General features: G+C 36.7%; 1 protein-coding gene across 7 annotated transcripts in view; it reads right to left on the bottom strand.

Annotated features, from left to right (window-relative positions):
* Positions 1–15,858, bottom strand: part of frya (furry homolog a (Drosophila)) — a 54,742-nt gene extending 38,884 nt beyond the window's left edge. For 2 of the 7 annotated variants that reach the window (XM_026226729.1, XM_026226730.1), the window contains exons 1-12: positions 15,229–15,856; positions 6,719–6,909; positions 5,114–5,167; positions 3,311–3,450; positions 2,625–2,715; positions 2,179–2,258; positions 1,987–2,067; positions 1,696–1,864; positions 1,403–1,495; positions 1,128–1,226; positions 942–1,043; positions 749–852 (exon numbers count right to left, since the gene is read on the bottom strand). In XM_026226729.1, the coding sequence (XP_026082514.1) occupies positions 749–852; positions 942–1,043; positions 1,128–1,226; positions 1,403–1,495; positions 1,696–1,864; positions 1,987–2,067; positions 2,179–2,258; positions 2,625–2,715; positions 3,311–3,450; positions 5,114–5,167; positions 6,719–6,909; positions 15,229–15,394 (1,370 nt within the window). In that variant the 5' untranslated portion in view covers positions 15,395–15,856. Of the gene's footprint in view, positions 1–748; positions 853–941; positions 1,044–1,127; positions 1,227–1,402; positions 1,496–1,695; positions 1,865–1,986; positions 2,068–2,178; positions 2,259–2,624; positions 2,716–3,310; positions 3,451–5,113; positions 5,168–6,718; positions 6,910–11,632; positions 11,858–15,228 lie in introns of those variants that run through there. The other 5 variants (XM_026226727.1, XM_026226728.1, XM_026226733.1 and 2 more) reach the window with 5 other exon arrangements.
* Positions 15,859–19,838: the final 3,980 nt, after the last annotated feature.

Below are 19,838 nucleotides of genomic sequence, written 5' to 3'. Positions count from 1 at the left end.
TTGCATAAAGCATACTGTTTCATGTATAGTACGTTATTTAGTATGTACACAGTGTTCAGTTTATACTACTGTATGCTGTGTACATACCCCACAGTTCAAAAACTATCACCACAACTTCCCCTTCTGGTGTTGAAATCCTCTAAGGGCATGTACATCCTTTCCCAAACAACGTCAGCCATATATTAATACAGTAATCCCAATTGATCTATTATGGATTAGCTGCATAAAACATCTACAGTTGTTCAATGTTCATTTCCTGCCCTGAAGATCAAACGTGGGTGTGTATATGGTTTCATTTGCCATGCTTTCGATTCCAAGTGTACTCCACTCGACTTCCAACATCCATCACCCATGACCACCAGCCTCCCTTCTGGTTATTTCCTTTCTCCACCCATTTCTGGCAGCGCTGTCAGTAATTACCCCTCCGCCTGAGGCACGATGACTGTAATGTATTGCTTGTTTACTCACTGCCAATGAGAAGGGCTGAGGGTTGCGGTCACAACCCAGGATCATTGGACTGACGGCCATGGGTGGGGTAGGGTACAGAATTGTTTTATTTATTTATTTTTTTCAGCCCTCTAGAACTCCACCAAGAAAGCTGGCATTCATGAGATGGACCGTATTATGCAAAATCAGTTTCCTGCGACCCTACCAACAGCTTGTCTCTGGGGGTCTCAGGTGGGAGTTTTAGTAGTGGCTTTAAATCCATGGTTCAATACAACAAACAGCAGACCACCGATGTGCTTACCCCTGCGTTGCAGTGTTGCTCTCGCATTTGATGCGGATCATGTAGACCCACAGCAGTCGGTAGAGGGACTCTAGTGCTACCCGTGCCATTTTAGGGTCCTTGCTCTGTAATGATGAAGTGAATGTAGTCAGAAATCCAGTTTGCGGTTTTGAGTTGAATTAATAAATAAAGAGCAAATATAAAAACTACATACCTTCAGATTGGAGAGGCAGTTGTTGAGGAAGACATGCCATCTGTTGAGGAAGAACTGCTTTTGGCTGACACACAGTAGACATGTCACTAGTGGGTATAGAGCCTAAAAAACAGAGAGAAGGGTACATGGTGTTAAAAGTGCCCTCAAACAGTATGAAGCACTATATCTTATGAAAACCAGACTGACCAGAGAATGTTTCTTTCTAGTTGAAAGGTCCAAGGTGGTATCATACAAGCTCTCCACAAAGTTCCTTAAACAAGGAACATTCACCTCGTTCTTGACAGCCTATTAAAGAACAGAATAAGGGTTTATTGTGACATATGGCTATATATGCTATTAAAACAATTACTGGACCAACAGGTCATATAAAATGATGTGCGAGTGGTTTGTAATATTCAAAATATGTGTAAATAACATCAAATTTGCAAAGTGTTGACTGATCTTTATAACAAGTCTCTAACCGCTGCAACAGGAACTAGAATTTCCACAAAGAGTCCAGCCAAAGCATGTCTGATGTCTTTATCCTTCACTTCCAGGAAATACTGCGCACATTCCTGTAACAGAACGGCGGAGCAAAGCATTGAGAAAAATTCTAGAGCTAATATCATTGAGCTTATTGTTTTAGCCTTATCTAAGTCTCTTTATCCAGTATAAATCATTCATGTATAAATATAATAAATTAAATTAAATACAGTAGGAGTGTTGTGCTTTGTGAAAGGAAGATTATCCAAATGTCTTTATATTCCACATTTACCTGCATGAACTGAAAGGAGGCTTCAAACTCCTCTACAGGATACATTTTCACTCGGAAGAACTTCACGCCCATGATGAGGCTGATGGTGCTTTGGACCACGTATGGGCTCTGCTCCTTTTGACGGAGCTCCTTCAGCTCACTAATGAACCTCTTTTTAACAGCAGGAAATCTACAAAAAGAAATTATGATTGACAGATGAATCACTGGCTTGAGGGCTTGAGAAATCGAGTCGATTGTATGTTAGATATAATGTAAGGCAAGAAAAAAATCTTTAGACTTATATGTACTTACTTTGCTTGTGCTAAGACTCCAATTACTTCTGCATAGAGGTCAGCTACAATATGCATGTTGGCAGTGTTGGGACCATGATACCTGGTCATAATAAAACCCATGTAAATATAAATGAAGAAAGATTTGATGTGCATTTATACATCTTACTAAATGCATCCAATAGAGAATTCCAACAAGGAAAAAGTCTCTTACCCCTCTTTATATTTAAAGTGCTTAAAAGCCAAATTAATGACTTCATGGACCAAGCCATCCTCAACTGGGTGGAGAGGCATCTGGCCACAAACACAAACAGTATCGCATTTTATAACATGGCTCTCTTGAATATTTGGTTTTGATTGGCCAATTACGGTTTTCTGTGATTTCAAACACTGTTGTATAATAATCACAAAATTGCATATCAACAGTCTCTTCTAAACTTTAATCTATGGCTACATTTGCCATTTTGTTGGCCGAGTAAACACAATTTGCTATAAATTTGAAGCAGCAGTAGATTCTTAACCACCACCATAGATTCTTGGTGATAATCCAAAGATAAACTTGTACATTTAGTTTCCTCATTCTTAGATATTTGATTACGTTTAAAGTCTGGATATATTTGCAACTTAACTTATTTAGATGCACATCACAGTGTGTTTTACCTGTTTGAGAACCTCTATGAGCACAAGAGAGAAGATGAAGTCGATGGCTAGGTCTCTTCTCTCCAGCAGATAATCTTTCTGCTGCTCATCACTGGGAAAAAGAGACAGAGAATGTAAACAGATTATGTAAGCCAATTTTCCTCCCACCCTATCACACATTCACAGACTAAATGATCATTTCTCCATGATGAAATAGAGCACTCCAGCTACAGGAAGTAGAAGTCACAGAATCATTTGAGTGACTCAACACCCAGTCGGCTATTCTGATGTCACTGGGCTATTCTGGCACTATTGTGTCAAATCCTCCAGTTAAGATAGAAGTTATCAGGTCAAATGTCAATATTGCATTGCAGTCTCACAGAAAGCTGTTTGTAAGAATATTTTTGAAAGAAATCAATATTTTTATTCAGCAAGGAGGCACTGAAGTGATAAAAAAATTCACACTTAAGACATTTATGATGTTACAAAAGATATCTATTTTAAATAAACATCTATACAAGAATATTACATATATGACTCAAAAACTAACAGACCTTAACAAAATCCGCAAATTAACAATTCACGGGTCTTCATTATGAGCATGAGGCAGATTTGCATTATTTAACTCTACTATGCATAGTTAACTATATCATGCTCTATTAAGCTTAAATGATCAGCCTTATCTAAGAGATACAAACAGGACTCACTTTTTGGATTTTGTATCAGAACGTGATCTGGACTCATGGGATTCATCGTCAACTCCATTCTGTCTTTTGTACCAGTCAAACAGGGTGCGCAAGATAGATGGTAGGCAATACTCGGCCAGAGAACTCATTGTGCTGATCAACTGAAAAAAAAAGGAGAACATGTATTAATACACCTAGTGCATAGTACTTGAATGTAGGCCATGTATTTCACAGTGCATATTCAGTTATTCTGAGTGTGGAGGTGGTCTTGGTGAAAACAGGGAGATTGTGCGAGCATGTGTCTTAAATGTGTATCCAAGATGCAAAGAAAGAGAGAAAAGAGGAGGGAGTTGGGTAATGAGTGGAGGAAGGAAAGGCGGTCCCTGGTGAGGACTGGAGACACAGAAAAGGGAGGGAGAAAGGGTGGGGATCAGGGGCTGAGGGAGAACACAGTATGCCCTTCATTCCCTGATGAAACCAGGGAGAAGAATCCCCTCTCAGTGAGGCTGCTGAAAAGCCCAGGGGATCATGGGTACAGATGCAGCCCTGTGAGTTCTGAATGAGGCTGCTATTCACCTGTCTTTGACACACACACACACACCTAGATACATGCATACAGAAACAAACTTACAAACTCAGGGCAGGGAACACACACTCCACCAAAGCCAGCAGTAAAAAGACCTTTAATTCTGGGCTTTCAATACATTTACTCAAGGTTATTTGAAATGCAATTCTTGTTTGTAGACATTTTGTACATGTATTCATTTTGCAGATACTTTTTTCAGTTGTTTTTACACATTGCTTTTACACATTACTTGTCCTGACTTGATACAAACTTAAAATGTTATATACTTATTACGAATTTAAAATAAAAATCTGATATTTACATTTATATTTTTTTCTTTTAATATATGTATCATTTTATTTTTATTTTATATTTGTATTAATTTTATAAAATGTTTAAGTTTTACACTTTTTATTCAAATTGAAAATAAACTTTGCAATAAAAATGGGATATTTGATACATTTATTCATTTTGCAAATGCTTTATTAATTTACAGTGAAAATTAGTTAACTGTAAAAACAGAGCTTGAGAATTATAATCATATAAGAAAGCTGAACAATAAAGATATTTCTGCTTGTTCATTCTAGCCCCAAAGCAAAATTATTATAAATTAATTTTAACTTAATTTAATTCCATATTTACATTTAGAATTTTACAAATTAAAACTCTCTCTCTCTTTATATATATATATATGTATACTGTATATATGTGTGTGTGTATATATGAATTATGTTTATATATATACATCAGACATATATATATATATATATATGAATTTATGTATTTATTTTATATGATGTTCTCACACATTGGTTTAAAAGAAACACTGGAAATCTGCAATGAAAATGATATGCTGTCTATATTGTTAAGGCCTGTATAAAACAATCAGAAGCAATTATGTGTAAGTTAGAAAGAAATAATGTCTTGAACACTGCACAAATGCATGCAGTGTCTCCTATCTATCATAAAAATCTCTCATATAATCTATCAGAGATGCAAATGGACATTCTCACTCTCAGACAGCCAGACATGCCAAAAAACCACATCAGGCTTTTACTGAGGACACTTTGAATGCTTTAAAGGCCAGACAGATCCATGAATCTATTTTAATAATTCAAAAAGGCAGATCGATTTGTGGCACAGCCGGGCAGCTAAAAGGCTCTCTCTTGTCTCTAGGACACCGCTTGGACATCTGTCCACAGACTGGATGTGGGGATGTGCACATAAGTTCAGGGGGGCAGAAAGCAAACAGTACTTACCTGATCAAACTGCGGGTCTTCACTCCTCTGAAGAGACTTTACCAGAGGTTTTTCCTGTAAAATCAAAAGAAAGGGTTTTCTAGAGGAAATATGATTCAGACAATTATAGCTGAAAGTGATTCATTATGGTTTCCTTGATTAAATGCAGCTCTCTTTCAACATCATGAATTCTAGCAGCTACTGTAAATTATAAAAGGTTAGGCTTGATAACCAATTTTTAAGGTTTTTGTCTCTTATGCTTACAAAGTCTTCAGTTATTCGATCAAAAATACAGTAGAAACAGTAATATTGTGAAATATCAAAATGAAAGCTGAATTTTCACCAACCAATACTCCAGTCTTTAGTGTCACATGATCCTTCAGAAATCATTCTAATGTATTTTCAATGTTAAAAACAGTTGTGCAGCATACTATTTTTGTGTAAACAGTACTATTTGAAGTATAAATCTTTTGTAATATTATAAAATAACTTTACTGTCACTTCTGATCAATGTAATTAAAAAAGTATTCTTTAATTTTTTTTGGAAATTCAGTATTCTTTTCTGGAAAAACTCTTTACTGACCCCATAGCTTGTTTTCATCAGTGTTTATATAAAAACAGGCCAACCTTCAAAATCTTACAATGTGAAAAAAGCTGATCTTAGCAACTATCACAGATCAGACCCGCTGATTAAACAACACAGGTTGAGTAAAAAACAAACTGACCTACATTTCGTACTCCTGCTCAGATAACATAAGATGTTTCAACTAAGCCCTGAAATTTTCTGTAGCTTCTTTTCAGCTGACGGCAAAGTTACTAAGTGATTAAGAAATGCAAATAGTCCTATGATTTTGTTGTTTGGATGTATATCTGTATATATCTTCTCTGACCCTGCTGGGCTTGTCAGACATAACACTTTCAGACTGTGTTAAATTTAATTTGAGCTCATTCAACCCACTAGAGCACCTCTTTCATCTTAGGCTAATAAATATTTCAGTTTCTGAAGTCATTTAAGGGGGAAACAGATGAGAGGGCAGACGAGGACAGGGCAGTATCCCTCAAGGCTTTTATAAGAGGTTAATGGAGTGCCTTGTGCTCTAGCAGGACTTCTGAATCAAAAGACGGGTATTTCAAGATATAACCGCCCCATAAAAACATTCTAGTTGCGTCCGAAGAGAAAGTAAAGTAAATAATATCCAGAAACAAAAAAGATACTGCAGCTATGAATCTCTATTGACTGTTCAAATATGGTCAGTCATAGGTATGTTACTGTACAAAAATAAAAACAGTTATCATACAACTGTGGGTGAACTGATCAGGTAATCTGATGTTTTTTTCAGTAAAAATTAGAAGACAGATGATGAGCTCATTCTGGTGGCAGCTGTTTAAGGGGGACTATCTGTCCTGGAAAAGGTTAATTAACACTAGCCTGCCTGCCTGTCAAAAAACTAGCAGCTCGCTGTTAAACACGCTTGCAGGTAAGTTTGTCTGTTGTCTGGAAAACACTAAAATAAATTACATTTCTGTCAGATATAAATTTCATTTCTATTGTCAAGAACAATACACAGATGAGAATTTGTACTGGAATGGTTGCAGGCCTTAAGATAGATCAGAACTGGCACTCACCAAAGGTTCGGCCATGACGATGCGTATTTTGCGCTCAGAGATGGTAGTGAAGTTGGCGAAGAGGCTCTTAAGCACGTATTCACCCGGCCGGCTCTCTGGGTCCACGCTGATGGGCGTCATGGCGGGCGGCCCCTTTTCACCCTGTGAGCAGCAAACCGACGGGACAGGAGGCTTGCTGTACCCCGGTGAAGCTTTGTATAATAATAATAAAAAAATGTCATTATTGTATAAATATTTAACAATGATAATAGTACACAGAATAAATGTTATTAATCTAAAAGGCAAGCAAATTGAGAGGGGTTGTAATAATGAGGTCTTTTGTAAATGAGGTGTTCTTACAGTGTCTAAAATATTGAATGTATTTTGTATTAATCATTAATTTTCTAGTGTTCTAGTTTAGCAATTATTGTATTCCAGTCAATGACCAGACATTAAAATCCATTTCAGAATTTGAACAACCCTTCTCATTCTGCAGCTTGCCAGCGACTGCAACCTGTGCACACAAAGTAATGCCCAGCCTTCCTCAACACAAACTAAAATAACACCCTAGAAGCAGAAGGTGCAATTTCATATCAAGCATTTCTTTCACAGAGCTCACAAACACACACACACACACACACATACACACACACACTCTACTGGACTGTATTGTAAGTAATCCTTAATGTAAAGAGCAGCCCAAATAGAACAATTAAAATGTGTTAAATAACATATATTTTTTAATAGATGGGTGCATTTATAAATAATATATGGTTAGTTATTAATATAATTAATAATTAATAATTGCATTCATATTTATTTAATTTTATAGCATTCTACCTAACTGCACAATCATTCATTAACATTAACAAACATTTTTGTTGATGAAATCTTAACTTCATCAAACCATCTTAGGCCAATATAATTATTTTTTTTTGCTTTGATGCCATTATTTAAACAACAATAACGCTCATGTGTAAGTTTGAGGCTTCATTGAATGTCACATTTGACCAATTCTGTTATTTAAACACTGTTCATTTACAAGTTTCATTGTCATTCACTGAAAGAATCTCACTCACTGCTCTGCTCTCTCTCGTTCTTTTGTAGCACCTACCCAGACCTTTCATGAAGTTCACCATGCTGGTTTTATTCCAGCACATGACTGTGCTGTCCATAGTACGGGAGCAGTATATGGGATCCAGTTTTCCAAACCTCACACGTCCTTATCAGTCACTTAAGTGATGGCAATACCTTTTACCAAACGCCACTTGCCCCATACAAGTCAAAACAAAAGTCGAAAAATTAGGTGATACCAAATCCGCACATGTGGTCGCCTCTTCTGAAGGCTCTCTGTTGCACTGTAAACGTCCACAGCCTCTCGAGACTGAAGGTCAGGCTGGAATTTTTAGCTGATGCCTGGGCATGTGTGACATGCTACAGTGGCATAGCTGCAGAGCTATATTTATCCCTGAGTACACACTATACGTCCTGATCTCCCCTCTGCCACTAACCAACAGTGTAAACATCATTCGATTGGGCACAGACTCACTCACACGCCCTTGTTTGCACATATGTAGAAACACAGATGGTGTAAAGTAAGATAAACTATCTAGCTTCTGAATTCCACCAACCGACTCTATTACACAACCTTCCCTTGGGAAAACCACCATGGACAGGAAATGAGACAAAAAAAAAACAAAAAAAACCGGCATAAACAAAATGCATAAACTGAACTTCAAGCAGCAAAATGTCAATTAATGAAGATAAACAATAACAAAAATGTTATAAAACATAATCAAAAAATAAAATAAAATATAAATAAAAGAAATGCCACTTCTATTTAAAACTATACATTCTTTATATTTTAAATATATTCCAAAAGATTAATATTAAGTTTGTATACGAACTACCATTCAAAAGTTTGTGGTTGGAGAGTTGTTGTTTTTTGATGTTTATAAATAAATATTATTTCCTCAGCAATGCTGCATTCATTTGAACAAAAATATTGTACTAACTAAAAATATTTCTAATAGTTGTTTTCTATTATAATTGTTTTAATGTAATTCACTCGAAAATCGAAAATGTACTCTGTACTGTGATTGAATCGAAAGCTTTTAAAACATTATAAATATCTGTGACTTTTGACCAGTTTAATGCATCCTTGCCGAATAAAAGTATAATTTTATTTAAAAAAAAAAGTTTTGAATGGTAGTGAATACGTAGTATTAAATAAAACATCAGAATTAACATATATATATATATATATATATATATATATATATATATATAAGATATATAAGAAGTTGAACCAGATTGTTTGCAGTGTTTCTCTTCAGAATTCATGAGCAGTTTTACCATAATTAAAAAAAAAGAAAATTAATACAAAATAAAAAAAAAATTAATACATTGAAATTTGAATTGAACTGAAAAATTTTAACTGAATTTGTTTTTTGAATTACTCTGACTGATGAAGTCTATCTTTAAACTAAAGATTAACTTAGAATTGTTTAGTTTCTAGTAATCAGTTTCTAGTAAATGAATGTGATTTCATTGGTTTGCTGCATGGTGACTGTCATAATAAGTATAACCAACTAGCAAGAGAATACATTTACAACCACCTGCGACTCCCTGTCAGCGCTCAGAACACCCTAGCAACTGGACAGCATCATTCTAGCTAAAACACTAGCATCATGGATTTTGCATATGCAAGCACCACTCTCATTTTCTTCAGAAAAAAAATATGTTTTTAACAGTGATGACAAACTCCAGTGCCGGTCAGGACGGCACCCTGATGCATTACATGTGACTCTGCAAACAAGAGATGGGCTCAGACAGAGCATTACATCAGTGCTGTGCAGAGGATCCTCTGAGCATTGAGCTGCTCCCAACAGGGACAATACAAGACACAGAACAACGCCTCTCTATTTCACACACACACACACACACACACTGACATGAGACAAACACATAAACACAGACGCTGAAATATATTACACCATTTTTTCTTTCTAAAACAAGTCCTGTTGTTTCCTCCCAACATTCTTCTTGTTCAGGGAGTGGACAACAAGCACAGGAAAAACATACATCTAACAAAATCTCCCTCTGATGCAAAAAAGATGCGCTTTTTACATTCATAGACCTCGACTGTGTACAAAAAGCCCCTGGGGACATCTGCCATAACTCTAAATAAATGGGACCTATAAAGCCCCATCCATTTTCAGATGGTTATCAGACTGTTAGCATACAAAGCCCACTCATATCCCACTGGTTACTTTCATCAACAAACAGAAAGAAATCTCAGTTCACAGTGAGAATGGATGTGGAATCTGCAGCTGAAACTCAATAGCATCGTACTGATGTACAATCCCAAACTGTTGATATTTCACACCAAAGTCCAAGGGCGTCTTGACTTACTTTGTACCCCTAAGCAAGAAACTGAAGACATGCAATTACAGAAAATGTTTTACACATGCAGGGCCTCCAAAGAATAAAAGGCGTCCAGAGGTCAAATATCGGACGGCCATGGGCATCCACACCTATAATATACTATAACCCGGAGTAACAGGATCAGGTTGTGTAACTGCCCCAACACACTGTACCATTTGAAGAGAGTTGGCAATGCTTGTGTCACACAGAAAGGTCAGGATGACAAACAAAAAAAAAACTGAAAGATGAGATACATCTGCATGTGTTTGAGACATGCTGATTATGACAGCTAAAAGAACAAGGACAATTTTCCTGGATTTAGCCATTAGGCCACTCGCAGCTCTAAACCTCTGAGCCAGTGCTAAAAATATATTTGGTACACTGTGCGAAGCACATTTGATTTGGCGATAAGAGCGTCTCACCCATTTACTCTGAGGCAGAGAGAGAGAGAGAGAGAGAGAGAGAGATTTGGTCTAAAAACTGAGGATTAAATTGTCAGGCTGACATATTTACAATGTATTGTTTTTATTTATATCTTATATCTCTCTGGCTTGAAAAAAAGCTATTTCATAATTCACACACAAAAAAAGGATTCGCTTCCGAATTACACATACAAACAACAGACAGTATAAAACGACTTGCAATGTATAAATCATAAAGAATACTTAGATAAAATAATCTACATATACACCATTTTCTCAGAATTCTTTTATTAATAGAAAGTTCAAAGAACAGCATTTAGAAATATATAGTGAAAGTGAAAAAAGTGAAAGGTATATATATAACATTATAAAATGTATTTACTGTCAATCCTTGTTAAATAAAACATTAATTTATTTAAGAACATGTATTAAAAAGATAATAAAAGTAAACTGAAATTGATTACTTAAGGAAACACTTAGGTCTAGGTGATCACAAATCAGCAGAGTTCTCACTGCCACTCTTGCTGCAAGCTGATTGGCTGAGAGCTGACCATCCCTCAAAACTGATTGGTCAGTTAGGCTGGTGAGAACAGGCACCTTATGCACACTGCTCTAGGAAGCATACTGTGTGCCAGAACACAAGGACGGGGATTACAAAGCAACATAAACAAAAATGTCCGCTGACAAATGACAAAACCTGTAACAAACGCTCCGTTCCGTACAACAAGATCTTACAGAAGCAGTGCTGACATTACATGACGTAACAGGACTAGCTGTTGTTGTGTATTATTAGTTAGTTTGGAATGACATAAAGATGAATAGACAATGTCATAATGATTGTTATTTTTGCATGAAGTATCCCATTAAGCCTGATTCAATTACATCAGCTGACAACACAAAAAAAGTAAAATAGAGATATCAATGCATGCCATATTAAGCTGACCTAATAGATTCCAGAATATTAAATAAAGAAAAGAGGACAACAACACCAGAGCAACAAACTCGCCCTCTCGCATGCAAACTAATTCTGGATCCATCCCGCCAGCCCTGGCTGCGATCCCACGGCTCTTAGCGCCAATATACTCACTGCTGCTCCAGGATTTCAACAGGGACTTGATGCTGATCTCAAAGAAACCCGAGTCCTGCTGGCTGGCCATATCCGCAGATCAGTGAAGTCAGTCAGTGGATGCTGAGCTCCCGTAGGTTTCCACTCCCTGCCTGCAGCAGCGGCCGGAGCAGCCAGGTGGAATCAGCTGCTAGGGGAGAGTGATGCTAAACAGAGATGTTTCCACCACAGACTGAGACAGAACAGAGCGTCACAGACCCGCTAAGCTTTCCCCCCTCCTCTGTGAGTGCCCCCCCTCCTCCTCCTCTTTCGGCAGGTTCACTTTAAATAACCCAGAGACAGAGGCTGCAGGGAGAGCAGGAAGAAATCCTCTTAGCCCCGTGCGGTTAATTATAACCTCTGTTTGCTTGCATCCCAAGTGAGAGAGACTCTTCAGACTGTCCTGCTTTGCTTGTGCATGTGAGAATATCCAGGAAATAGGCATCTGGTAGGTTAGTATCCTGACGTCCAGGTAAAGATGAAGCCCCAGACATTGTTTGTTCTGCTATTATCGTGTATGTACCAGGAGATGTTCCAAACGGTTGTAGGAAATCAAGGAGAAAATCTAAGGCAAATCTAATTTATTTCCCAAATTACATTAAAACACAGTGACCCCAAAAATATTGGACATGTTGGACACTTAAATCACATTTAAAAATGGCCTTGCATTAGTATCTGCAAACAGATCATGACAGATCTTCACATCAATGTTATAATTACTTTTGACATACTGTTCTCATGCTGATTTTAATGGATATATGAAGTCCGTTCGCCTCATTATCTGTAAATTTTCAAAAAAAAAATTAACCCATCAAATGTGTTTTTTGTGAAATGTTTCCATAAGAAGTGTGTTTGTGCTATATTTCTTTCAAATTAAATCCCACTTGGTTAGTCAATTTTGTAATATAATGCCAAAATATTCACTTGCAAATAAACACACTTTTTGGGGGGGCTACTGTATATTACAAACCCTATGCCCACTTTTTGTGAGGCAACAATGACCTTCCGTGACTCTCCACTTTCACACTCAGTGTTGGTTTTGGCTTGAGCCCTGCTAAAGTCCCCATTTATAACAAGTGTCAGTCAAGTATGAAGAAAAGAACTGTAAAGAGGCAAATGCAAAACGGTTTTAACAGTAATGCCAGCACAAGGATATTCTCACATGCTATTTTCTTAATTTTTTTGCTGAGAGAATGAATAAGAATTTCTACAAAGTCCAAAGCTCAGAAGAAGTCAGCAAAGGTCAGCAAAGCACAGACCCTAGTCTAATCAATGCTGCTGTAAACAAGATCACGTGTGACATTTCTAATATGCAAAAGTCTGTCACAAAGGCACTTAGGGAAATGTGTACATTATTGATATGGTGCGGTCCAGCTGGTGGACTAGCATGGCCATTATGTATAATTACTGGGACTGGTCAGATATTCATCCCATCTCAAATACAAACATAAACACAGACTCTATCAGATTCTGCATTGAGCTTTGGATGTTACACACTGCTGATTCGCTGGCAAGCACTACACATCCTTATATTTTCATATTCGATATACCCCAGACAGTCCAGACTGTAATGCATGTCAGCGGTACCATATGTTTTTCGTGTGAACAATTAACAACTAAAATTTGCCTACATGGGACAAACGATCCTCTGGTTCCCTGTTTTTGTTTATCTTTCAAAAATTAAAATATTGCTACAGTGGTTATAAAGAAAGCATATACCAGTAACATAACCCACACAGATCGGACCCGGTGATGTTATGAGATTGGACATGGCACAGCAAGGGGCTCTCAGTCAGATTATTACATAATGTCCTGGCTGAACCATCGCTCAACCTTTACCCAGAACTTTATCACCACACACTGCAAATGGACGTCTTGATGGCTAGAAATATCCAAAATATTCCTGATGTAAAAAGCTAAAGGTCACAAGTCATTGCCACTCACAGCTGAAAACACTGTATTGAAAAATGGCTCAAGTCAATCACTCAGATAGAACTCAAGTGAATACAATTAAGTGGATATTATGATTCTGGGACCTCTACAATATTTCATAACCTTATAAACAAAATCAGTTTTCGTATCACAGGCATTCAACGGCACGTCTTCTATTTGAGATAATGTAAATATTTAGTCTTGAGCCAACTGTGGGAGTGGGAGCAGGTTGTTCAACAGGTTGAAGCCTATTAAAAGCATTTCCACGCTCTGATGAAGTGATGGAATGTGAAGCATGTCTCACTGATGCAGACGTCACTGGAGATATCAGTACTCGCTCTGCACTCTTCTCCATCTAATGTACTTCCCCCCTTCTGTGCTGATTTTCCCTCTGGCCCCTCTTACACTCTTACCTTATCCTCCTTTTCAGACACTTTCAAGGAAACTCGAACAAAGACACACACACACACATGGCTCAAGTAACATTTGCAGTGTCTCTTCTCAATCGAAGCTGCCTCTGTGTCTACTGTACTGTACTGGAAAGACACTGTGGGTCCAAGAAGTCTGACACCACTAGAGAAAATGCTTCTGTTCTGCTGTAATGACAGCAGATCTAAAGAGCATCTTCTGGTTCAGTGAAGAAAATCTTCTGACCATCTGCACAAAGTTCACTTGATCATTTTTACATTTTCCTTATGACTTAATAGTGGAGAATTGTATGTACAGTATACTACCATTCAGAAGTATGGAGACAATATGACAGTATACTAGAATGATTTTGGCAGGATCGTGTGACACTGAAAACTGGAGTAACATCTGCTTAAAATTCAGCTTTACCATCGCAGGGATAAATTACATTTATAATATATTGAAATAGAATACAGTTGTTTTTATTTGTAATAATATCTCACAGTATGACTGTATTGTTGATCAGATAAATGATGCCATAGTGAGATCATGAGACTTCTCTCGAAAACATTAAAAAAATAAATTAATATGTTACCATCGCAAATCTTACCTAGCAAATCTATTCTTAATTCAGCTAAGAATTAGAGTGATTACTGCAAACAAAACAAAAGGAGCTTTTTTGCTTTTTTCTACTTTAATCTGCATTTCCTCACATATCCCCATATGAAACAAAAATATATTGCAGTATATTGGAAAATATCTTGTAATATATTAGGCATATATTCTTATATATATTTATTTTTTTTTCCAATATATTGCAATATATTGAAAGTGGCAATCATTTGTATATTTTGCAATATATTATATAATATATGTATCATCAATATATTATTAAATGTATTCAAATATATAAAATATTAGAAAATAAGAAGGGAAAATAATATATTACAATATCAGTATCAGCACACCACTATGAAAGTTTTCATGCGTTCAGTTGACTCATGCACAACTTTGATAACCTTAAAGCAATCAGTGTATTTTAACAAACATGACGGCACGTTCTTGAGCTAACCAATAAATATCTATAGTTATTGAGGCATGTCACACACGGTTGATGGAAAGACTTATGAAGTTATGCCCACCCTAGCAAAGCGGCTTCTCAATTTTGCTCCGACCTCTAATTTCACAGCAGACAGCGACAACAAATAAACACACGGGTTTGCGCAACCAGCACCTACATGTCAGAATGGTGGGTCTTTTCCTGGTCCGGATCTTCTTGAACTTCCCGCGGAAGTCGCCGCTCAGCATCAGGTCTTCAGGTAAGCTGGCCATGCTCTCCAATTGAGTCCCATCGTTCTCCTGATGCACCGGCAGCTCCTTGCAGCCACGCTCACTGTAAGACATCTCCAGCTGGTGAGCAGCCCCGCTCCCTGTCAGGATTTCCACAGCGGTAGCATTGAACGTTTCAGTTTGTTTGCTCTCCTTCTGCCTCTCGTTTTCTCTTCTTTTCCTTCTAATAGAGGACTGAGTCTTGATCCTGGGCTGTTTCTTATACTAGTGTGTGCGAGGGTGTGTTTGCGTGCTGTGGAGAGATGCAGCCGGATAGGAGCCCAGCTCTGCACTGCAAGTGTGTTCTAACCCTCTCGCACTTGTCAAAGCAGTTCGGCCAGTTACAGTACAACGTATGAGAACAGACAGGTGTAGGATTACCGTGCCGCCCAGTGACAAAATACAAGAGGAAAAGCAAGACAGAGAATGAGACATACAGTAGAATCTTGCAGTGGGCAGCTCTCCATCTTTGAGTAGTTATCCCAAACAAGCTGCTTCCGTCGGTTTGAGTCATTTAGTCCTCATCCGGTGATAGTGCAGAGGGTGGGATTCCCCAAAGATAACGCTGGGATGGAGGAATCACTTGTGCCCGTTATCTGAATTAGAAGGCTCTCATGTGGGCTGTCCTTATTCAATCACTAAGAAAAAAATCTCAACACAGAGACTATGTTATGGAAATTGTTGCATCATAGGTGTAAACCTTAAGAGACTTAAAGAGAAATCCCTGTAAAAAAAAAAAATACAACTAGACTCTCTTACCTTGTAATGCTCATTTGTACTTAGAAAAAGCACCAGAAACAGCCCACACCTACATGAATGGATTTTTCCACTGTACCCCTACATGAAAAATACAATCCCACTTTGTGTGCACTTATAGGCGTTTTCTGTTTTTAAAAGTACGCCTTTTAAGCCAGCTAGTGCACTGAAGAATGGATATACTGTGTGCAACAACATCAAAAATACATTTAGTGATTTTCCCTTGATCTAGCCTAGTCACACCCTGTAATGTTGCATAATACACTTTAATCAAATTTCTACTATTACAATTTAAAGCGAATAGAAAAAGGGAAAAGGTTCAACTTGTGTACCTCATGGAAAACCATGATTGAATTAGGAGGAATATAACCGCACAACATAATAATCAAATTACAGGTTGGTATTTTTTGGTGAATATTAAAGTACTTTTGAGAACATGATGTGAACTTTATGGATTTTGTTTTCGGACAGATCCAAAGGTCTTCCTCTATGCATTATTATCTTTTTATTTTTTTTATTTATTTTTTTGTATGTCCAATGTTGCATGAAGATACAGAGAAATTTTACACTAGCATTTTTTTGGGGTAGATTTTTTTAAATAGTAATACAAATAGCCTTTTTTTTTATTTAATATTATTTAAAATATAATTTATTCCTGTGATGCAAAATTTTCAGTAACCATGATCACTCCAGTCTTCAGTGTCACATGATTCTTCAGAAATCATTCTAATATGCTAATTCGGTGCTCAAGAAAATATTTTCCTTTATTTTATTATTATTATTTATTCATTTTATTTTATTTACTTTATTTGTACTATTATAAATATTAAACCGTTGTGTTGCTTAAAGTTTTATCGGAAAACGCAACACATTTTTTCGTTATTCTATGATGAATAGAATGTTTAAAAGAAAAGAATGTATTTGAAATAGACATTATAAATGTCTACACTGTCAGTATGGTTCAATTTAATGTCTCTATGATGAATGAATAAATAACAATTTTACCAACTCCAAACTTTTGTACAGTAGTGTATTTTTTTTTATACTTTTTTTTATGTCAGCTTGGTGCCATAATTTTTATTTATTTATTTTAAACTATGGTTTAAATTTTAGATTTGATACAAAGCAATGGCATTGTAACTTTTAACATAAATCATAACATAAGTTGCATACATGCAAATCAATCAGTAATAGTTTAAAAGGTCTACTGTGCAATCTAAAAGAAAAAAATGGTGCAACTGCGCCCTCTAGAGTTAAACGTGTAAACAATCATATACAGGACTGCCACACCAGCCCTCAGCTTGCATGTTCAAATACCACCATTAAAATCAATAAGAAAGTACATAGACAGCTGATAACGTCATAAATATGTCTAAAAAATTTAGTATGTCATTACAAAAGCTAAGGAAGATAATGTTACACTAGTGATAAATAACGTACAATGATCACAAACCATACATATTACTCTACACTGATCACAAAACATACTTTCAAAGAAAGTTTTCAGACTCCATGTAATGGCCAAAATAGTTTCACAAGCTCCTGAAATGAAGAGCAGGTCTCTGTGGGCTGAGAGAAGTAGGCAAGGGTTTGGCGAAGGAAGCCGAATTCAGCAAGCTGTTGCCATGGCGAGGGCCATCTGAATTTGCATAAGCAGAGAAGGGCCCTGGTAAATAATTGATGAAGGCCTATTATTAGAATAAACTCATTTAAAGTTAACTGCACCTGGATGAGCCTTTATCTGTAAATTCTAGAGAAAACAAGAGAGCAAGTGTAAGCAACAGCGACAAACATCTGCCGCACTACAAATAATCGACCCAAAACACTCAGCTAGACGAGTGCGACTGCGTACTTTGTCTCTGTTGACCCACTTAACGCTATTTCTCAATCATTTGCACAAGTGCAAACACTTTGGAACACCTGTGCATATTGATTTTACAGTGCTTTAATTCAACATGACCTTTAGAAATCAATTCCTCAGATTATTTTGGGGAAAAGCAGCAGCGAATAGCCATTAAGAGGGAAGCACAGAAAACATTTCAAATAGTTTTGAAACAGCGGCCGGTTGCATAAACTGTTTAGACTAGTCTTAAAAAGTTAGTCAATGAATTGTTTTTCTTCAAGACTGGTCATAACTGTTTTGATTCAGTTATGAAAAGGTAGATCGGTCTGTTTATGCAACTGGCCCCAGTAGTTTAATGTCTGGAGATGGCGAGAACATATCATGTGACTCATCACAGCAGCTCTTTCAACCTGATCTCATCTCATTCAAAGTGACTCAGCTGCCATCTGGAGCTCAGAGACTCCGTCCACACTAAGAGACATATACATGCTCCTCATCACAACACACAAACCCAGATCAACCCAAATCAAGCTCAATCTGACTCATGCTGCGATGCTTAGTCACCTTGCTTTGAGCATGCCTTGGGTGTTTTAGGATGCCATTTAGATGGTTTAGAAAACCATACTGAAATATGAAAAAAGTAATCCTTGCTTCTGAAATAAAACTAATTTTTTTTATTAGAATGGTGTATTTGCTTGGTTATATATATTGCTACAGAGTTAGTCATATTTTCTGATTAATTTTAGCTGATTGCGTTTTAGTATTATTTATATACTCTTAAAGTATTATCTTATATAATTATGAGTTTAAATTTGATTAATTTCATGTTTTTGATTTTACATTTTACCAAAAAAAAAAAAAAAAAAAAAATTACATATCTATTTTGCTTGATTTATATATACATATATATATATATATATATATATATATATATATATATATATATATATATATATATATATATTTTTTTTTTTTAGTAATTCTGGTCCTTGAGCTCAAACTTATTTTATTTCAGTTAGTTGTCATTTCTAATTTTCATTTAGGGTTTTTAAGTTTAAGTTTTTCATCTAATATTTAGATTTTATTCAAGCTTTATTTCAATTAACAAAACAATTTCTATAGTCTAAAACAAATTTCTATATTTCTATATTCTATAACAACTCTATGTTTCTGATATTCAGATTCTTAATAATAAATAGCACAAAGTATTCTCCAGGTTGAGGCCAGTGGTTCTTTCTGCTCCACTGATAATGGGGTCTTTCAGGGCATCTGGGTCCTCACCTTGCACCTGTCCCTCTAACTGCTTGCCTGTTAGCAAACAGAGGCAAAGGTAATGTCTTACATCCAATCAGACAGATCAGATGCTCCTAATGGGTGGAGCTTACATCTCATCACCCTATGCATCACAAAGAACCGGTGCCATTGACACGGCTCATATCTGGTTACAGCCAGGTGATTCTGTTCCTTTCTATGACCAGCATCGACACTCAAGCAAACGTTCATTGTTCAACCTTCGAGATGGGGAAAGGAAATCAGCCATTGGCTCAGGTTCAACAATTAAGCATTTGACACTCACAAAAGAGACCCTCTGTCTCAAGTGACACTTAAAGACGTTGGTGTTTGAATGTCCCTGGGCCTCGGCCATTGTCTGTATGGCAACGTTCATGCCAAGTCATAACTGAACTGCAAGCAAACGTGATACAGGCTAATTAGATGACATTTACATGCACCTTCTGATAAAACGCAAGGCAAATATGTGTTGGCGGATGAACATGAAGAACGTTAAAGAAATAGGAAAGGAATATGACTATGTAAATTATACGGGATCATAAAGCTCCTGTCCACCTACTCACACATTTATAGTAGTGTAGCACGGTTGCCAGAGAAACAAGCTTCTGTAGGATGTTCTTCAAAGAGATG

The sequence above is a fragment of the Carassius auratus genome, chromosome 40 (assembly GCF_003368295.1).
Source record: "Carassius auratus strain Wakin chromosome 40, ASM336829v1, whole genome shotgun sequence".
Lineage (NCBI taxonomy): Eukaryota > Metazoa > Chordata > Actinopteri > Cypriniformes > Cyprinidae > Carassius > Carassius auratus.
This window is presented reverse-complemented; position numbering and strand designations above follow the sequence as displayed.